The sequence below is a fragment of the Poromitra crassiceps genome (genome assembly GCF_964638095.1).
Source record: "Poromitra crassiceps genome assembly, chromosome: 20".
NCBI lineage: Eukaryota > Metazoa > Chordata > Actinopteri > Beryciformes > Melamphaidae > Poromitra > Poromitra crassiceps.
In genome coordinates, this window is record NC_139637.1 from 8,071,476 (window position 1) to 8,098,515 (window position 27,040).

The 27,040-nt window shown below is 47.0% G+C and overlaps 1 protein-coding gene across 1 annotated transcript; it reads right to left on the minus strand.

Annotated features, from left to right (window-relative positions):
* Nucleotides 1-336: 336 nt before the first annotated feature.
* Nucleotides 337-27,040, minus strand: LOC310794818 (NLR family CARD domain-containing protein 3-like; the record flags this gene model as incomplete). The annotated part of the gene is made up of 8 exons (XM_083656873.1): nucleotides 337-1,075; nucleotides 14,392-14,438; nucleotides 14,594-14,767; nucleotides 21,894-22,067; nucleotides 22,604-22,777; nucleotides 23,306-23,479; nucleotides 23,575-25,372; nucleotides 27,013-27,040. The coding sequence occupies 8 exons, from the start codon at nucleotides 27,038-27,040 to the stop codon at nucleotides 552-554; spliced, it is 3,093 nt and encodes a 1,030-aa protein (XP_083512999.1). The 3' UTR covers nucleotides 337-551.

Below are 27,040 nucleotides of genomic sequence, written 5' to 3' on the forward strand. Positions count from 1 at the left end.
ACAGTTTTCACCACAACAATCAGCAAATGAATCAGGATGATTTCAGCCACAGCTGCACACACACAGACGAGCGCGCGCAGACGCACGCACGCACGCACACACACACACACACACGTTTTGTATTAAATAATAGTGAAATAAGCAGAATGGGTCAGATTTGTTTAATGGCAGATGTTGACACTTATATGCACACTACACACTCATCTCTTCATGACCTCATATCAACAAGATATGATTTGATTTGAGGAACATTGTAATCACATGTTAAGTCAAAGTTATATAAAAAGTATAGAATCAAATGTTTGAAAGCAACACGATCAAACAATGTGAATTTAACCTTAAATTGTTGGAAACATGAGAGATGTTTAGTTTGGTGACATGAATAAAATACAAACATAACAAAGGTCCAAAAGAAAGAGATTTTAACCTGTCAATCATCAACAACAGACTGTGTGTGTGTGTGTGTGTGTGTGTGTGTGATCCTGTACAGAGTGAAGCATCATGTCAGCAGCTGTGTTTGGTCACAGTGTGTTTCTCTCACACTCCTCTATCTAACACAGAGACACTGAGGCACCTTCATTCAGATAGAACCCAGGGTACAGAGGTTCAGTGAAGGTGCAGTTAAACGTGTGGAGATGAATCAGTTTGTCAGAGGAAACGTTGTAGAAGGACAGAGAGCCAGCAGGCCAGTCAAGATACACTGCGACTCTGTTAGAGCGAGAGGAGGGGAGAGGTATGTCTGTGTCTCTGTTATTGTCCAGGGCAGAGTAACCAGCATCAGAGCAGAACAGACTCCAGGACTTTTCATTCCCTCCAAGCCAGCTGTCATGACCCCCTCCTCTCCTGCTGATTCCTCTGTAAGTCACTCCTATAAGAACCGTTCCTTTACTCTTCACCTCCCAATAACAGCGACCAGTCAGACCATCTCTACACAGCAGCTGATCCTTGCTGTCAAATCTCTCTGTGTGATCAGGATATGGCTGCTCCTCTCTCACCCACGTCACCCTTCTGTTGTCTTGAGACAGGAGGAGGTGTCTGTATGCTGTGTTTTGGTCCAGTGTGAGTTCACAGCCATCTGATGAGAGAACAAGACTCAATACAGAAACTCTTTTGATTCTAATAGAGCTGTTTATTATCTGTTGATTTATGAACACTTTGAACTTTAATTTCTTCACACTTTCATGGTGACACATTCTATCAGCCATCATCTTCATTCACAGCAGGACTGAATGAAGAGATGTCACAAGCTGCTGTGAGGGACTTTCCATGTCAGCAGTTGACTGTTTAATACTTTATTTAGCTGAAACAAAGGAGGCTATTCTGATGTTTCTGTCAAAGCATAACACTGCTTTTAACACCATTGATATCATTTATATAGTCAAACATGTTCAAGTCCAAACTCTACTTCAATCTGCCTTTTCTCATGTTCATACCAGAGTAGGACAGACAGACACACAGACACACACACACACACGCACACACACACACACACACACCACACACGCACACACACACACACCACACACACACACACATCACCCCCCCCCCACACACACACACACACACACACATCACCCCCCCACACACACACACACATCACCCCCCCCACACACACACAGACACCTCACCCCCCCAGACACACACACACCTCACCCCCCCCACACACAGACACCTCACCCCCCCCCACACACACACACACACCACACGCACAGACAGCTCATTTTCCCCCCACACACACACACACACCTCACCCCCCCACACACACACACACATCACCCCCCCACACACACACAGACACCTCACCCCCCCAGACACACACACACCTCACCCCCCCCACACACAGACACCTCACCCCCCCAGACACCTCACCCCCCCCCACACACACACACACCTCACCCCCCCCCCAGACACACACACACCTCACCCCCCCCCCACACACACACAGACACCTCACCCCCCAGACACACACACACCTCACCCCCCCCACACACACACACACAGACACCTCACCCCCCCAGACACACACACACCTCACCCCCCCCCCACACACACACACACACCTCACCCCCCCAGACACACACACACCTCACCCCCCCCCCCCCACACACACACACAGACACCTCACCCCCGCCCCACACACACACACACACACACAGACACCTCACCCCCCCAGACACACACACACCTCACCCCCCCCACACACACATACCTCACCCCCCCACACACACACACACAGACACCTCACCCCCCCAGACACACACACCTCACCCCCCCCCCCACACACACACAGACACCTCACCCCCCCACACACACACAGACACCTCACCCCACACACCTCACCTCCCCCCCCCCACACACACAGACAGCTCACCCCCCCAGACACACACACACACCTCACCCCCCACCCCCACACACACACACATACACCTCACCCCACACACCTCACCCCCCCCCCCCACACACACACACACAGCTCACCCCCCCCCCACACACACACACACAGACACCTCACCCCCCCACACACACACACCTCACCCCCCACACACACACACACAGACACCTCACCCCACACACCTCACCCCCCCACACACCTCACCCCCCACACACAGACAGCTCACCCCCCCCACACACACACACACCTCACCCCCCACACACACACACACAGACACCTCACCCCACACACCTCACCCCCCACACACAGACAGCTCACCCCCCCCCCCCACACACACACACACACAGACACCTCACCCCCCCAGACACACACACCTCACCCCCCCCCACACACAAACACAGACACCTCACCCCCCCACACACACACAGACACCTCACCCCACACACCTCACCTTCCCCCCCCCCCACACACACACACACAGACAGCTCACCCCCCCAGACACACACACACACCTCACCCCCCCCACACACACACACACATACACCTCACCCTCCCCCCACACACACACACACACAGACACCTCACCCCCCCCCCCCACACACACACCTCACCCCCCCCACACACACACAGACACCTCACCCCACACACATCACCCCCCCACACACCTCACCCCCCACACACAGACAGCTCACCCCCCCCCCCACACACACACAGACACCTCACCCCACACACACACACATCACCCCCCCCCACACACACACACACACAGACACCCCACCCCCCACACACACACAGACACCTCACCCCCCCACACACACCTCACCCCCCCACACACACACCTTACGTCAAGTTTCATGCTATTCGGCATAGCACCACCTACTGGCAAACACAGAAACATGTTTTTCCTGAGGGCCATACTGGCTTACATCAAGTAAGTGAAGGGCCACACATTGGAGATTATACCTACCAACACTCCTGATTTTCACAGCAGTCTCCCTATTCTGATATAATAGTGATACAAATCAAATGGCTGTAGCAGATGAGATTTATTAACATAATTCTGCCTTTTATTGAGTTTTTGGGGGTGGTTTTGTTTTTCTTTGAGTATTGCCCAGAATGACATGAACATTTGGACACTTATTCAGCGGGTATCTTGCATGTTGTGTTCAGGTGCACTGTAAAAAAGAAAAAAAGAAAAAGAAAAGAAAAAAAATGCAATTCCATCGAGGGCCACACCGCATGCGTGGGCCGTATTTTGCCCATGTGTGGCTTAGGGGGACCTGATAGAGTGCAGTGCTGAATTTCGTGCAATTGGCATAGCGCCACCTACTGGCAACACAAATTTTGTTTATCTCGAGAATCGACTTCACACTCGGGGAATGCGCTGAGGGGGACCTCACGGATTTCAGTGCCAGATTTCATGCAATTCGGCATAGTGCCACCTACCGATACCTTACACACACACACACACACACACACACACAGCATAATACCAGCAAACTAGATTATCAGGCCGCCTGATAATCAAGTATGTTATATATCCTATAATAAAATTGCCTAGATAAAATTGCCTAGATGGATGCGTGTGGTGTCTGTCAGTCACGATTTGATTTAGCCACACATGGGCAAAATACGGCCCACGCATGCGGTGTGGCCCTCGATGGAATTGCATTTTTTTTCTTTTCTTTTCATTTGATGCTCTTTGTTTTGTCCCCACTTCAAAAGCTATTATCCCCCCGCGTTCCTCTCGCCTCATTAACCCCTCCACTGCCAGTAGATTTTGTGCTGCCTACATAACTGCCCCTAACACCTGCAGTATTGAGGCCTCTCCTGCTGAGCATAGCACTGAGACACTCCTCCTGCTCCTCCATACTTGACTCTGTCGCCCCCCTTAAATTTAAAAAGCCTAAACCTAGATCTCAGCCCTGGCTTGAAGACAACACCAGAGTTTTAAGGAGACGGTGCAGGCAAGCTGAGCGCAGGTGGAAACACAATAAACTGCAGATCCACTATGACATCCTCAAAGTTCACCTCAAACAATACCAAGAGGCAGTTAAGGTGGCGAGAGAAAAGCACTTCTCAGAAGTGATTAGCAAAAATTGCCATAACCCCAGAGTCCTTTTTTCGACCATAAATTCTTTCACCTCCCCCCCCCCCCGCCCCCTGTCCTGATGCCTCCCCCTCTAAATGTGAAGAATTCCTAAACTTCTTCATTAGGAAGGTGGAAACCATCAGAGCAGCCATCTCACCGTCCACCCCCACCCCCCCTCTTTCCCAGCCCCCCAGCCCGGCCCCCCATCGTAGCCAGCCCTCCTACATGGCCCCCCCTCCAGCCCGCCCCCCCCTTCCACCCAGCCCCTCTGCCCGGCGCCCCCTCCTACCCCCCCTCCTAACCAGCCCTCCTGCCCACCCCCCCCCCTCCCACCCAGCCCCCCTCCCCTGCCCCTCTCCTACCCAGCCCTCCTGCCCACCCCCCCCTCCCACCCAGCCCCCCTCCCCTGCCCCTCTCCTACCCAGCCCTCCTGCCCGGCTCTTTTGACTAACTTCCAACCCATCTCTCTAACCACTCTCAGAGAGTTGGTGGCCGGCATGAGGACTGTCACATCCCCCCTTGATGCTCTCCCTACCCGTCTCCTAAAAGACTCCATGGACATAGTAGGCCCCAGTATTTTGTCCATTATAAACAGCTCTCTGAACTCTGGTTCTGTTCCCGCCTCCCTTAAGCACGCCTTGGTCGAGCCACTCCTCAAGAAACCCAACCTGGACCCTGCTCTCTTTAGCAACTATAGACCCATATCCAAGCTACCCTTAATTTCAAAGATTTTAGAAAAGGCTGTCCTGGAACAATTTACCCCCTTCTTACATCACAACAGCTTCCTAGATAAATTCCAGTCAGGTTTCAGGGCAGGCCATAGCACTGAGACAGCCCTGGTCAAAATCTACAACGATCTCCTTCTCACCATCGACTCAGGTAGCTGTGCCATGCTCCTCCTCCTGGACCTCTCCGCCGCGTTCGACACGGTCGACCACTCCACCCTGGTCGATCGTCTTGAACACAGGCTCGGTGTCAGGGGGTCAGCCTTAAACTGGTTTGCTTCCTACCTGAGCGACCGCTCCTTTTCAGTCAGTTTGGGTGGATTCTCCTCCCCCACAGCTAGCCTACCATATGGGGTCCCCCAAGGTTCCATTCTGGCCCCATTACTCTTCTCTATTTACATGCTCCCCCTGGCCGAAATCTTCCAGAAACACAATATCTCTTACCATTTTTATGCCGATGACACTCAAATTTACCTTCCTCTCAATCCTTCTGACACAGCTAACCTGGACTCCCTTAAGGATTGTCTCAAGGACATAAAATGCTGGATGGCCCACAACTTCCTACAGCTCAACGAGAACAAAACTGAGATAATTTTGTTCGGCCCCCCCTCCTCCACCAAGACACTCTCAAACAGCTTAGGACAACTTTCCACCCACCTCAAGCCCCACGTCAAGAGCCTGGGTGTAATTTTCGACCCAGAGCTCAAATTCGACCGACAGGTAAATGCTGTCGTTAAATCCTGCTTTTTCCAACTGCAAAACATCTCTAAAATAAAACCAATTCTTTCACCCGTTGACCTGGAAAGAGTAACCCATGCTTTCATCACATCACGCCTTGACTACTGCAATGCTCTCTACACCGGCATTAGTCAAGCAGCCATGTCCCGCCTCCAAATGGTCCAACACTCTGCAGCTAGATTTCTTACCGGCACCAGAAAAAGAGAGCACATCACCCCAGTTCTAGCCTCCCTACACTGGCTCCCAGTCCCATTTAGGATAAACTTTAAAATCCTCCTCCTGGCCTTTAAGGCTTTATCGGGTGCAGCACCCCCCTACATTACAGAGCTGCTAACCCCCCACTCAGCACCCAGGTCTCTAAGATCCTCCTCCCAGGCTCGGCTGGTCCCCCCCCGCACCAGACTCAAAACGAGGGGCGATCGCTCTTTCTCGGCTGTGGCCCCCAAGCTGTGGAACCAGCTTCCCCAGGAGATTAGATCTGCTCCCTCGCTGGAAACATTTAAGTCTAGATAAAAAACACACTTTTACTCCCTAGCCTTCAATAAACCCTGACTCTCCCACCCCCTAACTCACACACTCCCTTGTAATTTATCCTGCCCCTTCCCCACTGTTTTGTCCCCTCGGTCCTATGTGATGTATTGTGTTTGTGTTGTATTGTCCTCTGTGCTGCATTGTCCTCTGTGTTGCATTATCCTGTATTTTTATGCTTTTGACTGTACAGCACTTTGGTTGGCTCTTGAGTTTTTAAATGTGCTTTATAAATAAATGACTTGACTTGACTTGACTAGTTTTGTGTCACGAAAGTGACATCGCCCGATGTAACTTTGGTGACGTTCAGTGCCAAAAAAATACCCTTAGACCTCAGGGGCCGGTTGCACCAAGTGGTCTTAACTCATTGAGTGCCAGCCACTTTTGGAGAACGGACGCTCCCAGTGCCAGAGTTTCAGAGCGTTTTTCAGTGATTTCTCGAGGCCCACAGAATATTGTGTGATATTACTATGTAAACACCGAACACGCACAAAGAACGATGAGACTCTCTTCTATCATCTGCAAAAAAAAGTTTATTGATCCCATTTTCCGTTCTTTAGTTATGAGCCGGAGAAGATAGGCTGTTTTGAGCAAAAAGACACATTTCAAATTAGAAGCTGAGTTATTCCGCCTTTTTTGAAATGCAGCATTTCAAGCACATTCACTGAGTCTGAAGCTATAATATTTTCTGATGTAGTGACGTGGTGTAGTTGTGTGGTGCACTGCGTGCCCCACCCCCCTCCCCCCCCCCTCAGCTGCAAACTCCTCCCCACACTAACACACAGCCTAACACGCACCCAGTCTATTTTCGGAGTGCTCCGTTTTTGTGCGGCGGTTCCCAGCGCGACAGGGAAAAGCCACACCGGACTGCAGGGAAAGGTTTGGCCCTTCGGCGTTGGGTGCTGCCTTTCTGGCGGCTAATCGTGTGGAGAAACTATACAGCAGAGACAGAGGGGCTGAGTTGTGTGCGCGGATTGACTGCTGTTCGCAGCCAATGTCAGATTGCAGCCAGAGCAATCTATATGGCTCTGGCTGCAGCATGAGCGGTTTCTCTTTGATCACGGGGCTTTTTCCTGCTGTTTCCCGGACCTTCCTCTAATCTGGAGAGCACTGTCGCCACCTAATGGGTCTGTAAAATAGGTTATACACATCCAATAGCTACAATATTTGTACAGGAGATGCAGAAGGCTTTGATCCACGTCCCACCGTCAAAAAACGCATTTGACGTCGATCGACGTCCTTGGCACTCTACGTCACTATTTACTTTGACGTCGATCGACGTCCTTGGCACTCAATGAGTTAACTATGCCTGGTCGTAACTCCTACGTCGATCTTAGTTAAGACCAGTCTTTAGAGTGGATTTATGCCTGTTGCACCAACACGGCTTACGTCTGGTCTTAACTATGCTGGTCGTAGCAATGCGCGTCCATGTGAATTGCCAGGGAATGCACCCTGATTGGATGATGTTGCAAAAATGTGCCTCGCGACCTGCTTGGAGCGTCACTGTGCCACTACGCTCTCTCAGCCACTACTGTAAGTGCATCACTACATTACACTCCTCCCACCCTCCCTCGCTCCGGGGGAAAAATGGCGGCGATTGAGCCAGACAGACAGTCTGAATGAAATTGAATGTAACGTTCCCAATTCTATGTATTAAATTCTAAAAAAGTAACGGCAACATTTGGGAAGGCTAAGCCACACAACTAGTTCGTTGTAATCTAACATCATGCTTCAAAGACGGAGAACTGGCTGTGTTACGACGATGACGGTAAGGACTCAAAAAGGTCTCCGCTGATAAGACACGGAGATCTCTGTGTGGTGCTACGCCTCCTCCTGACCAGGCGTAAGAGTTATGCCTGGTCGTAGTGAAAAGAAGGCTTAAGCCGTCTTGGTGCAACCGGCGTAGCTGTTAGGTCGTAAAGTTACGACCAACTTAGCTTAAGACCAGTGTAAGACCAGTTGGTGCAACTGGCCCCAGGGTGTTAATATCCCTATAATATTCCTATAGGGGTTGACAGTGTGTCTGTGACCTGAGGGTGTTAATATCCATATAATATTCCTATAGGGGTTGACAGTGTGTCTGTGACCTGAGGGTGTTAATATCCCTATAATATTCATATAGGGGTTGACAGTGTGTCTGTGACCTGAGGGTGTTAATATCCCTATAATATTCCTATAGGGGTTGACAGTGTGTCTGTGACCTGAGGGTGTTAATATCCCTATAATATTCCTATAGGGGTTGACAGTGTGTCTGTGACCTGAGGGTGTTAATATCCCTATAATATTCCTATAGGGGTTGACAGTGTGTCTGTGACCTGAGGGTGTTAATATCCCTATAATATTCCTATAGGGGTTGACAGTGTGTCTGTGACCTGAGGGTGTTAATATCCCTATAATATTCCTATAGGGGTTGACAGTGTGTCTGTGACCTGAGGGTGTTAATATCCATATAATATTCCTATAGGGGTTGACAGTGTGTCTGTGGTGCTTAAACCCAAACCCGTTCGGAGCCCAAGTGACGCGTGGGTCAGAGTCCGTTTCAGACTGAAAACATAACTTGTCTGAGATGACAGGTTGAGAGGCGGGTCATAGTAGCATGTCGATGATTTTATTTGACAATTCTGGGGACTGGATTGGGCTTTGGCCAATCCTGGCGTGTTCCACCCCCAAATCGAGTGGGATTCAGCATGTTGTGGCGCTCTCCTCGGGAAGAGCCTGGTGACGCGAGGTTTAGTGGTTGAGTGGAGCTCAGTGAGCCGCAGGCAGCCAGCTGCCGGAGCGGAGAGTGCAGCCCGTCGGCCTGGAATCTCCGAGGTGCGACCCCTGACAACCAGGCTCTCAGGCACGCGCCATTAATGCTATTGTGGTAAATACAATATTCCTGGAATGCGAGTTTTAACGAGCCAGTTACATTTCTTTGCATTCTTAGGCATAACCGTTTTCTTTATTGTGTATATCAACATACAAATGGCCAAGTTAGTAGTTAGTTTATGGGATAGGAATTCTGCCAGATGACAGGCACTAGGCGCCATTTTCTCCTTCATTTAGAAGAGAAAATTATGCTGAAATGAAGATTTGATTGACAGCTGCCATGTCGTGATATGATTGGATGAAATGGGGTAGAAATGTTATAGTACTATGTGACTTCAGCAAACTTTAGTTTACGGTTATGAATGAAATCTTGAAAAATGAACTTTTGATGTGAAAAAGTGTGAAAAACTAGAGAAATTAGATTGTTGTGATTTTCTTTGGCATACATAGGTGCACTGCATACCCAGGTATTTGAACTAAAATAAAAGAAAAGTTATTTTTGGGTTCAGCTCGACTTTAAAGCCCCATTCAGCAACTTTTCCAAGTTTTGCTATTGGGGAAACTGCGCCCTCTGGGTGCAATAGTCTGTATCAGTATCGCCATTCAAAGTCAACAAAACACAGCGCCAGAAAGCTCTATGTACATGTGACATCGGGTACTCACCACATGATGAAATAATAATCCATAGTTACGTGAAACATCATTTTCGTATCAAATCCGCACCGAGTTACTTCCTTGTTTTACTGAATACAGCGCTTCCGCTGTACAGCGCATGCGCGGTACGCAGGCACAAAATGCTTAGTGCCAGGAGAGGCCTTTGGAGGGCGCTGTGTGACCAATAGAGGCGTCATTCTCCCTCTTAGAATACACTGGACCATCTTCAATGACTAAAAAGCTGTTATATTAAGGTGAAAAAGTTACTGATGGGGGTTTTAAAGCCCCCCTCCTGTCAGTTACTCCTCACTGTTTCACCTTTTATGTTCTATGAAAACGTACACGTGCACACGCTGTGCCAAAGAGCTTACATTGATAAGAAGCAAAGCCTAACAGTTTGTTCCACTGCAACATAATGACTGGAGGCGCTGTTGTAAAAGAAGCAGAACAGTCCTCGATAGGTCCTCTGACAGATCAGGTCATTAAGTTTATTATGTCGGAGGAGTCTATTTAATGAGCAACTTTCAAGTGATATAGGACAAAAGCTGGCTATGACAACTATGATGTCACTCAGTGGTGATGGCTAAGTAGGTGGGCCTGAGTAATATCATCAGTGATGTCACTCAGTGGTGATGGCTAAGTAGGTGGGCCTGAGTAATGTCATCAGTGATGTCACTCCAAATCTTCACAACAGCATGGGCTTCAGGAAAGCCCTTTGAGCCTGTATGACATGACACATTTAGTTCAGCTTCTCCTTATATTTATGCATCTACTTCTTCCTTTCTTCTTTCACAAGCAAAAGACCAGGCAAGGCCTGACAACAGCAGGGCCATTTGCAACTATTTTTTATCAGATATTGGCAAACACTGCTTTGTTTCATCTATCTGGTTTATATGCACAGTCCTACGGTCAGTTAGGGAAGCTGGCTCTATTGAAATCTTCAAAACTACACTCAAAACCCATTTATTTTCCCAATCATATGGTTGTGTTTGATAGTGTCATTCTCTGGAAACATTTATTAGCTGTTGAGTATATATAATCCTGAATTGCTGAGCGGGCTGTCTCAAGCCAGCAATATCAGTATAAATTTAGACTTAGACCTAATTTAAAGGTCCCATTCCGTGCAAAAGCTGTTTTTACTTGTAAATGCATATATACTGCTGTCATCCCTCCCTGTAATGAGTGGTCACAAGCTCAGAACTGCCACAGTTGGATTTGTCCCTATCCAGCTTCCCCCTGCAGTCTCCTTCAAGCCACGCCCCCTAACGCTCTGTTCCCCAGACGGGCTATTGGGACGTCACGATGGTCCTCAAGCATACTGCGTGGGTCTCTCTCACACAAGCTACCTGCACCATTTTGTCTATAGCCACAAAATTAACACTTCTAGCTGGAGCGACGCCAACTGTACGTGATCCAGCAACTGCGGAGGTGCATTCGGTAAGTCTAGGCATTTTGAGATGTCCTCTTTAGCGTAGCGTTGCTAACGTTAGTTGTGGACACAACCTAGCGTGCTGGTCCACAGACGCTAATCTGATTGACCGCTGGGATCCTGGGGCGGGCTCTCCCTCAGCGGCCAATGGGAACTGTTAGTTCTGAATATATTATAGAAACAGACCATTCTTGGGACGCAACGAGATGAGGAAGGGACAACTCCGTCACAACAAACGGGGTTGCTATATTTTCGACAAATTAATCCAGAATCATCGTTTTATGGACCAGAGACACACGTTTTTAAGAGGTTACAGCTGCACGAATTGGGACCTTTAATAATATGGCATCAGTCGACCCAGTAGCTTAGATAAAAAATCTAATAGCTGCTGAATAAACTTAGTCCTGAACTGCTGAGCGGGCTATCTCAAGCCAGCAGTATCAGTATAAACTTAGACCTAGACTACCTAGACCTGAATTAGCAGTATAGTATTAGTCATCCTAGTAGTATGGACAGAATATCTAATATCCGCTGAATAAACTCAGTCCTGAACTGCTGAGCGGGCTGTCTCAAGCCAGCAGTATCAGTATAAATCTAGACTTGATTTTGTAGTATAGTATCAGTTGTCCCAGCAGTATAGGCAGGAAATTATTAGCTGCCAAACTTAGTTCCACCTCTGCGCAGATTCCTTCGTACTGGCTCTCCCCTCTTCTCTCTCTCCTCCTCAGGTGTCCTTCACTGGCCTGACTTGCACCCCCGCCTGCCCGTCGACCACCACCGCAGCCCTCGTTCCGATCGTCATCGTCCTGGCCACCTGTCGTCACTCTGGCCCATCTGCCCACTACTCCTTCGCCTCCCCCCCTTCCCCGGCCTCATCATCACCACCGACCCCTATCCTCCCCTCCTCTCATCTCGGTCGATGCCACCAATGCGGACTCATGGATCCCTCAGATCACCCTCGTGGAACTCCTGATCATTTTCCCCCTTTTCACCTTGCTAATTAGCTACAGTAGTATTCCCTGAACTTACTAACACTTAAAGACTCAATTTTCTATTTCTTTTTGGAATCTACCTTTTTACACTTTCAACTTTCTTCCCTGATCTTAGGATCATTTAAAGACTACATTTTCATATTGCTTTTGTTGGACTCCTATTTACATTTTCAATTTTCTGTTCTTTTGTAAATTTTATTTCTATAATGTGAAACTCTGTAAATGGTTAGCCCGGCATCTTCTCAGCCTGTCCCGGAGGGGGGTCCCCAGAGGGGGTCCATAGTTGGGCCCCTACAGTACATCGGCCCTCACAAGGTTCCTCCTCAGCCAACAAGTCACTGAGGCAATCCATGGTGCGCACTGGGGGTGAGGGGGGGGGGGGGGGGCGCTGTGTCCCGGCCTGGCTTTCTCTCCCACGCCTTATGTGTGTGGGGGCGGGGGCCGGGGTGGGGGGCATCGGTGCTCTCCATCACTGGTAGAGGGTTGCCGGTAGGTTAGAATAGCTTAGGTTAGGCGATAGATTAGCTACAGCCTAACTGTAGGCTGTAGACCTGTTATAGTGTTCAGGCTAAAATCAGACTAGAGCAGAATAGGACAGGGCAGACTAGGCTGTAGATTAGCTAGATTTCCTGTGTTCTAGTTAGTTCTGGTTAATGGCTAGAGTAGTCAGATTGTCTGATTTGCTCCCCCCTTTTCCTGCTCTCTCCTCTCTCACACTCTAAAGCATGCCACTCATTCTACTCTAAAGCATGGCATCCCCTCCTTTCCCTGTTCTCTCCTCATACTCTCTCTCATACTCCCCCTGCTCTCCCTCCCCACCTCCTCCCTTTCCTGAACTATCCCCCCCCAGTATTATAAAGCATGGCACCCATTCTATTCTATACCATGGCACCCATTATCTTTCTCTTTCCCCCTTCCCCTGCTCCTTCCACACCTCTCCTTCCCTGCTCTCTCCTCCCCGACATTTCTCATTCCCTCCCCACCTTCTCCCTTTCCCTGCTCTCTCCTCCCCCACATCCCCCGCTCTCCCTCCCTCCTCCCCTCTTCTGCTCTCTCCTCTTTCTCCCTTCCCCACCTCCTCCCCTTCCCTGCTCTCTTCTCCCCTTCGCTGCTCTGTCCTCTTTCTCCCTTCCCCACCTCCTCCCCTTCCCTGCTCTCTCCTCCCCTTCCCGGCTCTCTCCTCCCCCACATTTCCCATTCATGTGGGAAATTGACCTCATCACTTTCCTGCTCTCTCCTCTCACATTCCCCCTGCTCTCCCTCCCCTGCACACTCCCCACCTCCTCCCTCTCCTGATCTCTCCTCCCCCACTATTCTAAAGCATAGCACCCATTCTACCCTAAAGCATAGCACCCTTTCTATTCTATATTTCTATATTTTCTATATTTCTCTATCATATGATTGTTCAATGTGTTTTCCTTACTACTGTAATTGCTACTGTTGTGTCAGCTAGAATTAGCTAGACATATTTTCTCTGAGACATGCTTGTGAATTAGGGCTATACAAATAAACTTGACTTGACTATGGTCTCATGCAGTCACAGTAACGTACGTGCTATACTAGTTGACTGTTGTCTTTGCAGTGTGTTCAAGTGCACATTTTTGGCCGTGACACAGGAGATGTGAGGTGATGCAACAGTCGGCATTCTTTGTCTTTTGAAGTTTTGGTGGTGTGTTGCCTTAAGATATCCGCTGGAGAAAATAAAATCCATGCACAGATTTACCTCCTATAGGTCCACAAATTTCACATATATTATTAAGCTCCGCCAGCGCCACACAGCTTCCGGCTCGCTGGTTGCTCACCAGCGCATCCCAGTGGGGCGGTGCTTATAGTAAAAATCTTGTCTAAAAGTATTAATATTGAACATGTCACGTGTCTAATTTGCACTATTCAACACTGCATTTTCTCAGTGTCTCAGAAACACACTCGGCAAGTTTGAAGTCGATCGGACGAACGGCTCTCGAGATGTGTGATAAACAGAGAACATACAGACAGACGGTCGTGCATTTATTAAGGAGATACACACTTACACTTCCTCATTCCTGGTTTCAACCTCTGGACTCCACCATGGTCCACACTGTGGGGCAAACAAAGTCAGACCAGAGTATTCTATTTGATGACAGAAACAAAACCTTCCCTATGAAGGGTTTTCCATATAATAGGGACCGTTCGTTATTTATGGAAGGGGTCACTGGAGGAAATAGGGGAGGGTGATGCTTTTTAAATATATACCTGAGAGAGTCCAGTCTCCAGTGTGGATCCTCCAGTCCAGCAGAGAGCAGCTCCAATCCTGGGCCTCCTGGATGATTGCAGCTCAGGTCCAGCTCTCTCACATGGGAGGGGTTGGAGCTCAGAGCTGAGGCCAGAGAGGCACAGCCTTTCTCTGTAAGCAGACAGCCTGACAAACTGCACACACACACACACACACACACACACACACACACACAAATGAATCTATGTCAGATTTGATTAGTAGCCTACTGTGAAATTAGTTGTGATAATGCCGTCAAATTCTAGCAAAACGGTTACTGCCTCATACAGTTGGCTGGTCAGCTCTGTGGTTATGTGCTGCAGTTTGAGAGTTCCCTACTCACTGTCCGACAGAATATTAGAAGTCCTTTCTGCTTTTTCAGGTTTCAACAACTGAGGCAGCACAGAGTGGAAAGAATGAAATGCCCTCATGGAAAGTCATTCACAGGGGCTATGAAAGGCTAAATGTTGGTATCACACCTGGTTTAAAAAAATACATGGACAGAGAAAATCACCCACAGGTGTTTGTCTGCTGATAGTAATCTGTATGTAAAGCAGGATGTAAATGATAGTAATCTGTATGTAAAGCAGGATGTAAATGGCCATCTGTTGATCAGGTTAAAGCACAACAACAATGCTGGCAGTTGTTGGGGAATGTTTGATTGGTATGCTATGGGCTAAAGCAGTAATACTAAGACTGATAGGTAAGACTGAGTTACTCTTCCTCCCAGGGAAAGACTGCCCTCTAGCAGACCTCTCCATCTCCATTGACAATACCACTGTACTTTCATCCCAAGCAGCTAAAAACCTTGGGGTGATCATTGACAACCAGCTGTCTTGCTCGCCCTACATTGCTGCGACAGCACGCTCCTCTAGGGCTTTGTACAACATCCGCAAAATCCGCTTGTTTCTCACCAGGGAAGCGACACAACTCACTTATCATCTCCCGCCTGGACTACTGCAACGTGCTTCTGGCCGGCCTTCCTGCCTCTGACATCCGACCGCTTCAGCTCATTCAGAACGCTGCAGCCCGTTTGGTTTTCAACCAACCTAAAATTATCTCATGTCACTCCCCTCTTCCATGACCTTCACTGGCTTCCGATCTCGGCATGCATTAAATTAAAAACACTGGTCTGGCCTACAGGGCAGTACACCAGACAGCCCCCCTGTACTTACAATCTCTGGTCAGGCTCAAGACTAAAGACACACCTTTTCAGGCTCCATCTGGGCCCTTCTTGAAACTCACTTCTTTCTCTCTCTCCCAAAAAAAACAAAAAAAAAAACTTACTAACTACTTACTAACTTAACTTTACCACTATTCCTTCAGAAGTTGTAGTTGTCATAGACTGTGTTGCATAGTTGATTGCTCTATTGCTGACAAAAATGTGTTATTGTAAGTCGCTTTGGATAAAAGTGTCTGCCAAATAACGTAATGTAATGTACTCAACTTGCTTTGCCCGGGCGCCACTTTTTGAACCACCAAGCTGTTAATGTTAATGTTAACAAGCATTATAAAACGGCTCTCTCAAATCAAGCAATCTGATTGGTTCACAGCCATTGTATAATTCCAGTAACCGAGTTCAATAACCCATGGCCATGGGTTATTGGTTGCCATGGCAACTCTCTTACTAAAAGGTAGCGCTGTGCTCGAGCCAAACAGCTTTCTCCTGATCTGCTGTATGGAGGGTCACTAGTCCTTACAATGAGTCATTATGGACGCATGATGGCGCAACTCTCTTACTAAAAGTACCTCAAAAACAAAATGGCGGAGACAACTTTCAGATCCTTGTGAATCGATCTTCGCTTATAACTTTACTAATACTTCGCAGAAAATGATGTTTTGTACAAGAATAGACGCGGGCTAATGTCTTAACCCCTCTCTCGCGCGCCCTCACTCTTAACCCCGCATTTCTAAATAAGACGTAACGTTACTTGGTGTCGGCTTACGGCTCTGGTGTCGGGCTTCGCAAAAGCTCTCAGCAAGCGCCAGGATTGGCCAATGTCGACTTCAGTCTCCAGAACGATCCAATCAAATCACCCGCACGTCTATCTTCTTGCTAGAGGTCCCGCCTTACAGTAGTGTTTCAACTGACTCTATCAGAATAAAATGCCAGTCGGACTTATAGTATTATTATTATTATATTATTATACTTGGAAACCGTTTTATAAAAGCAATATAGCACTCGAGCTGCGTGGTGTTGTGGAATATATCCCGCAGATAAGTTGTTATCCCACTCGGCCTGCGGCCTCGTGGGATAACAGCTTATCAGCGGGATATATTCTCCACAACACACTTGCTCTCGTGATATATTGCTTAATTATACCATGGTCTGGGTGAATACTCGATTCTGATTGGCTGCAAGGTGTCCATTAATTTGTGATAATGTACAGTGATAATGTACACCTAGCTAAATGGTCTGTTCACCGTTCATATCAATGCGCCAGGATTACGACCACGACAGAGCTATACCACCATTAATTATGGCACTTTTATAAGTTTAGAAAAAAAAATAGTCAGTCAAAGTAACTATTTAGATTACCCCTGAGTGCTCAGTTTATTAAAATAACGGCTATTTAGAAATCTGATTTTTGTTCTGGTCAGCTGACAGAAGCCGGGCTCTCAGCTGTCAACTGTCAAACCCTCTGTTTACAACTTGCAGCAAGCAGCAGCCAGGCGCTCTGGGAGAGCGCCCGCTGCCTCTATCACTGATACAAATCAAGTCGAAGAGGAAAAAGACGAGATCAACAAAAAGAAAACAACGAAATGGGCAGTTAACAGCAACACACTGAGAGACGTCCTTGCACAAAACATACCTGGACTCCAACATAGAAAGCTGATGGTTTTCAGTCTCCTCCGAGTGCAGCGCGAGCCATTTACGTCTATAAGACCCGCAGACGTTAACGTAATTTCCTGGAATGCGAGAATTAACGAGCCAGTTACATGGCGTTGCATTCTTAGACATTGCCGTTTGTTTTTATTTCGTATGTTACATACAATTGGCTAAATTATTAGTTAGCTTGACTTTAGAATTGTGCCAGGTGCAGGCACTAAGCAGCCATTTTATCCAATGATAGCCTAATCTTGAGCAGCCGAGAGGACTATTTTGTCTCGCCGGTTCTCAACTCATATTCAAGGTTATGAAAACTAGATTTTGATTGCAAAATGCATGGAAATATAAATGAATGGTCTTGTTTTGTTTCTTTGGCAAGTGACCATGATATAAGCGGGTTAATGCACTTCGAGGTGTCCATTATCAGAAATGATTGGACTTCGCGGCTTCGCCTCGGACGGTTTACGCCTCCACGTCGTCCAATAATTTCTGATAATGGACACCTCGTCGTGCATTAACCCTTACATAATCAGAGTGAGAATGCAATCCCAATATCCAGTGTATTGAAGGTACTGTACAGCAAAAGGTAGAAATTCAGTTTCTTCAATTCAGTTCAGTTCTCAAATTTGTTCAGAGTAAACCCTCTTCCCAAACAAATCAATAAAGGATCTCTCTCCAAAAGAAAATTAACCTACTTATCCTGTGTGCACAAAGCCAACCTGTTTGGTTACATTTAGATCATATAAATTAAGTAGGCTACATATAGTAAGTGCCTGGGTGGCAAGCAGGCTGCAATACTTGACAATTTAGCTGGAGCTCAGTCAAACTTTATTTAACAGAAGGGATGAGGAACCGCTGCGTGGGTCCTTAGTAAAATCACTGAAACAGGTGCTCTTTGGTGAGGGTGGAGAGAAGCATGAGAAAAAGTTCAAGTTGGATCCTTGTAAAAGTAAAAAAATTGAGTAGAGTACAGGAAAAACTTGAAAAATCCAAGGCTACTCTGTTTCAGGTAGAAAAGTTTAAAAGCCTTTATTGTGGCATGGCTAAATCTTACACAATTAAAAAGACCAACGCGTTTCAGCTACAGAGAGCCTTCATCAGGGTAGAGGCCCAACACTGAAATGCATGGCATTTCATGGCAATAAAAGTCATCCCCAAATCTGCCAGAGGAGGGGATAGACTCAAACATCTCCTCCAAAGAGAAACTTTTTGGATTGTAACCCTAAAATCAACCACCTTCCCTGGTTTGAATGATGATATTGATTTCTCTCCATTTCTCTGAGTCAGACATTGTTTTTTGTTATTGAGATATTTTGCTCAGTTAAATTTATTTGGTTCCTCATCCTGTAGCTTCCTGGGAGGTCTCTATGGCCTCAAATGTGTAGGCTGCACAATTGTTGCTGGTACTGTATTTAGTTCCTCCTGTCAGGTTGGAGTGTTATTCCTCCAATTCCCTTGCCCTGAGCCTGACCCGGGGGATATGTGAAGTGTACCCTTTCAGACATGAGGCATGTTGCTTTCATACATGTGGAGCATGTAAAGTAGGGTGTAAAGTAGAGAGGGGGTGGGGGTGGGGGGAATTTGGACATGACCACACAATGGGGAGTTGTGAAAACTGACCACACAGCTGTACTTCACTGTCTGAGCATAGCCTTAAAGCAGCTACGAGCAAGGTTTTCAATTGTTATTAAACAGTCTAATTTTAATATCGATGCCTCACATCTTACCTCTAATAGTAGACGAGACCAACACAGAGTAGTCTCGCTTGAACACCGAGTGAATCGGCCAGTGTTGTCTTGATGATTAGTCTGTCTGCGGCCGGGGCAGATCAGGAAGTGAAATGAAACGGTTTGCGGCAGCCACTTCGGCCATAACCACAAAATAACAAAATTACTTCCAAACAAACTGTTAGAATATAACGAGAGATGTTCGCGAGAGTAGCAAGCCCCTGGATGTAGCGAGCATGGCGTTCTCCTTGTTTATGGTATGTTGCTAGGAAGAGCGAAACGGTTGAAGGCAGGCAGCTGCCGTAAAACGTTTCATTTCACTTCCTGGTCTATCCGGCCCGCCGGAAGACAGACACAGACTCTATAATCATCAAGAGAGCAATCTCCGATTCACAAGGCTTTGGTCTCAGCTACTATTATAGGGTAAGATGTGATGCATCAATATTACATTCAGACTGTTTAATAACAATTGAAAATCTTGCTCGTAGCTGCTTTAAGTGAATCGCATTGACATTCAACAAACTATCATGACATGCAGAGTCTGAAAACAAGTTGCTAAAAATAGATAATGGGCGATAACTGCTAACGTTCACGGCATATAATCGTTTGCGCATAACGTTAGTAATTAATTAAACAACCCTACAACTCACGCCCAGATGCATCGATTTCCTCGAGTCTCAAGCGCTAAAAATAAAACAGGTCTTTGCTATGTTCAGTCCTAAAATGCGTCAACCCCACTAGAATTATACAGAATACAGGAAGCTAGACGTTTTTACCTTCAAAATAAAATCAATGTTGTATTGCTTAGTAACAAGAAATCAGAACGGTCGACTCACTACGGGTTAAAATTGACTTTTCGAAGGGAGCAGATATTCTTCCAGTTTATCTCTGTTCTGTATCTTTCGGATAACACACACAAAAAAACATTACACGTGCATTTACTTCATTTAATTGCTATTATTGCGAAGGTTATACCCTGAAGTTTCCGTTTATACTGCCTGACTTGACGCTACTTGGAATTTGCGGTTCTACACGTGAATCTTCACAAATGCTGTGTAAACATTAAATCAAAGGCATGAACGCAACCAGATCCAGATACCCTACCTAGCAATGTCCAATACTGGGAAGCAGGACGACCCTCGCGTCCAAAAATGCTAATTAAATGTGTGTGCTGTGCGAAGCTATGCAGAAATGAAATAAGATCAAAGCCATGAGCATTTCAATCCAGCAACATGTAGCCTGTTGGCTGACACACACGGAGCAGGTTCGAGCTTCATTTGGAAAAACTGAAACGGCATGATGTTTTTTTTGCTCGCTCATTCACATACAGTATAATAATAATCTGCCACGCTGGCTTTCTGTCTCTCTCCCTCTCCTCATGCACTCACTGAGCTGGCTACTTCACGGAGCTCTTGAGGGGGGGAGGGGGGGGGGGGGGACAATCCTTCCCTGATACAAGGGCTCGAGGTTGTCTTACCTCCGGATAATAGGAGGGTCACGGGAGCTCGCATAGCTCACCAAAATGTGTTCATACATACATACACCGCCATCCGGATGCCCTCTAGATACTGTAACTCCCGAATTCCAAGGCATGTCTGAAAGCGGCTTATGGTATTGCCGTTCAGTCACCCAAAATACAAATTCTAACAGCGCCAGAAACACTCACATGTACATGTTGTGACTTGTGTACTGACCACGCGATGAAATATAAACAGTGTTGGACGTGTTACTGTAATTACTTACTTTTCCAGTAACAAAGTAATATAAGGCGTTACAATTTCCAAAACAGTAATTATATTACAGTTATTAATCCAAGAAAGGCTGCGTTACTGCGTTAGATCATTGCCCGCCAGAATGCAGTGTTTTCCATGTAAAAAGAGAAGAAAAGAAAAAGTAATCCTCACGATCTCAGGTAGACCTGTCCCGCAGATGCGCACACATACGTCAGAGCGTGGTTGTGCACAACACGGGACGCCGGCTACTTCACAGGCAGGAATTATTTCCTGTGCCTCTCTGTGGTGCATCTGAGTGGGATCAGCCTCTCACTGAACGTACTCCTGTGTTTGACCAGCACGCCGTGGAGTGGGTGAGAGTCATTGTTCATGACGGAGCGTAGCCTGGTCAGCATTCTCTTCTCCGACACCGCTGTCAGAGAGCTCAGCTCCAGCCCCACAATGTCCCTGGCCAGTTTGTTGGTTCAGTTTGTTGAGTCTGTTGGCGTCCGCTGCCTTCAGCCTGCTGCCCCAGGACACGATAGCATACAGGAAGGCACTGGCCACCACCGACTCATAGAAAATCCTCAGCATGGTCCGGCAGACGTTGAAGGACCTCAACCGTCTCAGGAAGTAGAGACGGCTTTGCCCCTTCTTGTAGAGTGCTTCAGTGTTCTTAGCCCAGTCCAGTTTATTGTCAATGTATACGCCAAGGTACTTGTAGTCCTCCATGATGTCCACACTGACTCCGTGGATTGAAACAGGGGTCACCGGTGCCGGTGTTATGATCAATTAGGGTCCGGGTCGAGTCCGATTCTATCACTATCTATTCTATCATTATGTGTAATACCCGAGTAGACCTGTGAAGACCTCTATAAAGGATTGAACATGTTGAATCTGACCAAACATCTCCAAACAATGACAGCCAGCAATGGGGCACCAAACAAACATCTGTGTTTGTGTTTGTTGGAGAAGGTTTGATTGGTGTACCATGGGCTTAAGGGATACTGACCTGAGACTCTCCAGTCTACAGTGTGGACTCTCCAGTCCAGCACAGAGCAGCTTCACACCTGGATCTTCCAAGTCATTGTTACTCAGGTCCAGCTCTCGCAGACTAGAGGACTGGGAGCTGAGAACTAAGGCCAGAGCTTCACAGCTTCTCTTTGACAGCTTACAGCCACTCAACCTGGGGAAGAATTAGCCATAAACAAGAAATTTGAAAATAGTTTTTTCTGTATATTGCATTTCATATTAAAGACATCAAGTTATGCATGCACCTACAGAGATTTATTGGAGGCTTTGACCAGCGGCAGCAGCCCCAGGAGAGCCTCCTCTGCGCGCGCTGTGTTTTCATACATTTCTCTCGTGATCAGCGCTGATCAACATATTCAATCCTTTATAGAGGTCTTCACGGGGCTACTCGGATCCTAGGACCTGGGACCCGACCCGAGACCCATACGGGTCCGGGTCCATATTTATTATGATCAATTGGGGTCCGGGTCGGGTCCGATTCTATCACTATCTATTCTATCATTATGTGTAATACCCGAGTAGACCTGTGAAGACCTCTATAAAGGATTGAATATGTTGAATCTGACCAAACATCTCCAAACAATTCCAAACAACGACAGCCAGCAACGGGGCACCAAACAAACATCTGTGTTTGTCTGTGTTTGTTGGAGAAGGTTTGATTGGTGTACCATGGGCTTAAGGGATACTGACCTGAGACTATCCAGTCTACAGTGTGGACTCTCCAGTCCAGCAGAGAGCAGCTTCACACCTGGATCTTCCAAGTCATTGTTACTCAGGTCCAGCTCTCGCAGACTAGAGGACTGGGAGCTGAAAACTGAGGCCAGAGCTTCACAGCTTCTCTCTGACAGCTTACAGCCACTCAACCTGGGGAAGAATTAGCCATGAACAAGAAATTTGAAAATAGTTTTTTCTGTATATTGCATTTCATATTGAAGACATCCAGTTATGCATGCACCTACAGAGATTTATTGGAGGCTTTGACCAGCGGCAGCAGCCCCAGGAGAGCCTCCTCTGCGCGCGCTGTGTTTTCATACATTTCTCTCGTGATCAGCGCTGATCAACATATTCAATCCTTTATAGAGGTCTTCACGGGGCTACTCGGATCCTAGGACCTGGGACCCGACCCGAGACCCGTACGGGTCCGGGTCCATATTTATTATGATCAATTGGGGTCCGGGTCGGGTCCGATTCTATCACTATCTATTCTATCATTATGTGTAATACCCGAGTGAAGACCTCTATAAAGGATTGAATATGTTGAATCTGACCAAACATCTCCAAACAATTCCAAACAACGACAGCCAGCAACGGGGCACCAAACAAACATCTGTGTTTGTCTGTGTTTGTTGGAGAAGGTTTGATTGGTGTAGCATGGGCTTAAGGGATACTGACCTGAGACTATCCAGTCTACAGTGTGGACTCTCCAGTCCAGCAGAGAGCAGCTTCACACCTGGATCTTCCAAGTCATTGTTACTCAGGTCCAGCTCTCGCAGACTAGAGGACTGGGAGCTGAAAACTGAGGCCAGAGCTTCACAGCTTCTCTCTGACAGCTTACAGCCACTCAACCTGGGGAAGAATTAGCCATGAACAAGAAATTTGAAAATAGTTTTTTCTGTATATTGCATTTCATATTGAAGACATCCAGTTATGCATGCACCTACAGAGATTTATTGGAGGCTTTGACCAGCGGCAGCAGCCCCAGGAGAGCCTCCTCTAAAGCAGAGTATTTCTTCAGGTCAAACACATCAAGCTCTTTTTCTGATGACAGTAAGATGAAGACCAGAGCTGACCACTGAGCAGGGGAGAGTCTGGCTGTGGAGAGACTTCCTGAACTCAGGTGCTGTTGGATCTCCTCCACTAGAGAACGGTCATTCAGCTCATTCAGACAGTGGAACAGATTGATGCTTTTCTCTGAAGAGGGATTCACCTTGATCTTCTTCTGGATGTAATGGACCGTTTTCTGATTGGTCTTCAAACTACTTCCTGTCTGTGTCAGCAGGCCTCTTAGGAGAGTCTGATTGGTCTCTAGTGAAAGACCCAGGAGGAAGCGGAGGAACAAGTCCAGGTGTCCATTTGGACTCTGTAAGGCCTTGTCCACAGCACTCTGGTAGAGGTGTCTTAGTTTAGATTTGTCTCTTGATAGTGTTGACCACCAGGATGTTGATTGACTTTCTGACAGGAGATTGACACCAGTGTTGATGAAGGACAGAAAGACATAAACTGCAGCCAGAAACTCCTGAATGCTCAGATGGACAAAGCAGAACACAGTGTCCTCGTTCAGCCCACGCTCCTCTTTAAAGATCTGTGTGAACACTCCTGAGTACACTGAGGCTGCTCTGATATCAATGTTACACTTTCTCAGGTCGGCTTCATAGAAGATTAGGTTGCCTCTCTCTAGCTCCTCAAAAGCCAGTTTTCCCAGAGAGAGAATCATCTTCCTGCTCTCTGTATTCCAGATTGGATCTGTTTCAGCACTCCCATGATACTTGACATCCGCCTGTTTGGACTGAACCAGCAGGAAGTGGATGTACATCTCAGTCAGGGTCTTGGGCATGTCTCTTTTCTCTCTGGTTTTCAAGACAAGCTCCAGAACTGTAGCAGTGATCCAACAAAACACTGGTATGTGGCACATGATGTGGAGGGTTCGTGAAGTCTTGATGTGGGAAATGATTCTGCTGGCCTGCTCCTCATCTCTGAATCTCTTCCTGAAGTACTCATCCTTCTGTGAGTCAGTGAAGCCTCTCACCTCTGTTACCATGTCAATGCACTCAGGAGGGATCTGCTTGGCTGCTGCCGGTCGTGTGGTCATCCAGAGGCGAGCAGCGGGAAGCAGTTTCCCCTTGATAAGGTTTGTCAGCAGCACGTCCACCGAGGTTGACTCTGTAACATCAGTCACAATCCTGTTGTTCTGGAAGTCCAGAGGAAGTCGACACTCATCCACACCGTCAAAGATGAACACAACTTGGAACTTGTCAAATCTGAAGATTCCTTTGGTCTCAGGAAAGAAGTGATGAAGAAGTTTCACCAAACTGTACTTTTTCCCTTTCAGCAGATTCAGCTCTCGGAAAGTGAATGGAAATGTGAACTGTATATCCTGGTTGGCTTTGTCTTCAGCCCAGTCCAGAGTGAACTTCTGTGTTAAGACTGTTTTCCCAATGCCAGCCACTCCCTTTGTCATCAATGTTCTGGTTGGTTCATCTCTTCCAGGTAAGGGTTTAAAGATGTCTTCACTTTTGATTATTGTTTCCGGTCTCACTGGTTTCCTGGATGCTGCTTCAATCTGTCTCACCTCATGTTCATCATTGACATCTCCACTCCCTCCCTCTGTGAGGTAATGCTCTGTGTAGGTCTGATTCAGAAGTGCTGGGTTTCCTGCTTTAGCAATCCCCTCAAACAGACACTGGAACTTCTCCTTCAGACTGGATTTGTGATTACGTTGGCACACTCCAGCAAGAGTTTCTGAAAGTACAAATTACATCAATCAGTGGATGTTGCTGTAAATATGAGAAGTGTAAATATTAATCTGTGAATGCATACTTTTCCTAACCACATGGCATCTATTCTGCTCATCACTGGTGGACAAACAGGTCCTGACTGTGTGTGCTACCCAATGTGAAATGCATCTGTGGTGGCATTTGTTCTTAAATAATACTGTGTTCAGCATTATACACCCACATGAATAAATCAATGATTTTAGCTGATGATTCATGAGGATTGTGAATATTATTTTGCAATCTGGAATTGAATCAATCTTTCTGGAGAAATGTCTATATTTAACTAATCATATATCTCCCATTTTCCCACCACTTCCTCCCTCCATCATGTTAAAGCTGTTAAAGCCTCTTACTGCTGTGCAGAGAGTCAGCCAGCTCCTCCTGCTTCATTCTCCTCAGGAAGAGCAGTGTGATGTTTAGAAAAGCCTCCTCCTCCTCCCTCGGACACTCTAAGCATTCTGGGTAATCTGGACTCAGAACCAGCTGGACTCTCTTCAGCTCTTTCTTCACAAAAGTGACAATGTTCTCCTCAAGCAGCTGCAACAGAATAACATTTGAATTAAACATTCTGAAAAATAATAATACTGTAATAACATCAGATCCACTGGTCTAAAGAGTGCAGCATGAAGACCTCGTCAACCAACACTCTTTATTTTACCAGGGAAGAGGTTAGTTAAGAACAAATTCTTATCTACAATAATGACCAGGAAGTAGGCAAGAGACTTCCTGATGGAACAGGGTTTGGGGAGAAATAGTCTCAACGCCAGACCCATGAGAGTTGTTACGCTGATACACTACGTTACTGCATGCTGCAGATCTCTCTCTGGGTCTGGGACACTCCCCTCAGCCAGCTGGGGACGGAAGTGAACCGTTCACTTGGCCAGTGATTGGCCAGTGGTGGATTCAGTCTCCACGACTCAGTAACGACTTTGCAATCTGCGATCAGACGACACGGGAGTAGTGTCCTCTAGACTAGAGAGAGAGTGGCGTCAGCGGAGGACCAAAATGTGAGACTCATTAGCCGATGAACAGCCAGGAATGGGTCTGGCGCTACTTTTGCATGCTAAAATAAAGCTGATAATGTACAATTTGATTCAAGGGGGAAAAAACCCTTTCAGAGTACAACACAAACTGTCTATTTTGCTGCAACTCGGCAGTGCTGCTTAATCCAGGACCTTAATTCCTGGAACTCTTGAGAGTAAAAAACTGGTCCATTGGAGTGAATGGAGATGTCGGGACTCTTATATCTACATGGCTCTGCACGGGAGGCGCAGCCCATTTTTCGAGCCGCTCTCTCATTGGTCCTATGACCTGTCACTCATTCAATTTCAACCCGCCTAGACCCGCCCTCAAACCCCAGCAGTGGCTGTGAAGTGGCACAGACTCATTTGTGTAGTATGCAACGTAATATTTGAGTCTTGGGAGAGACTAGAGGAGAAACAACAACAACAACAACAACAACAACAACAGACTGTTATAAGACCAGAGTAGTTGTTTTGTAATTCAGTAGCTGCAGTAAAATGTGTTGTACATTTACACACCATAAATATGGAGTCTAGGGCTGTTTGAAGCTCCTGGACAGACTGACCACTGGGACCCTCTGACCTCTCCTGGTGGACTCTGGAGAACACAT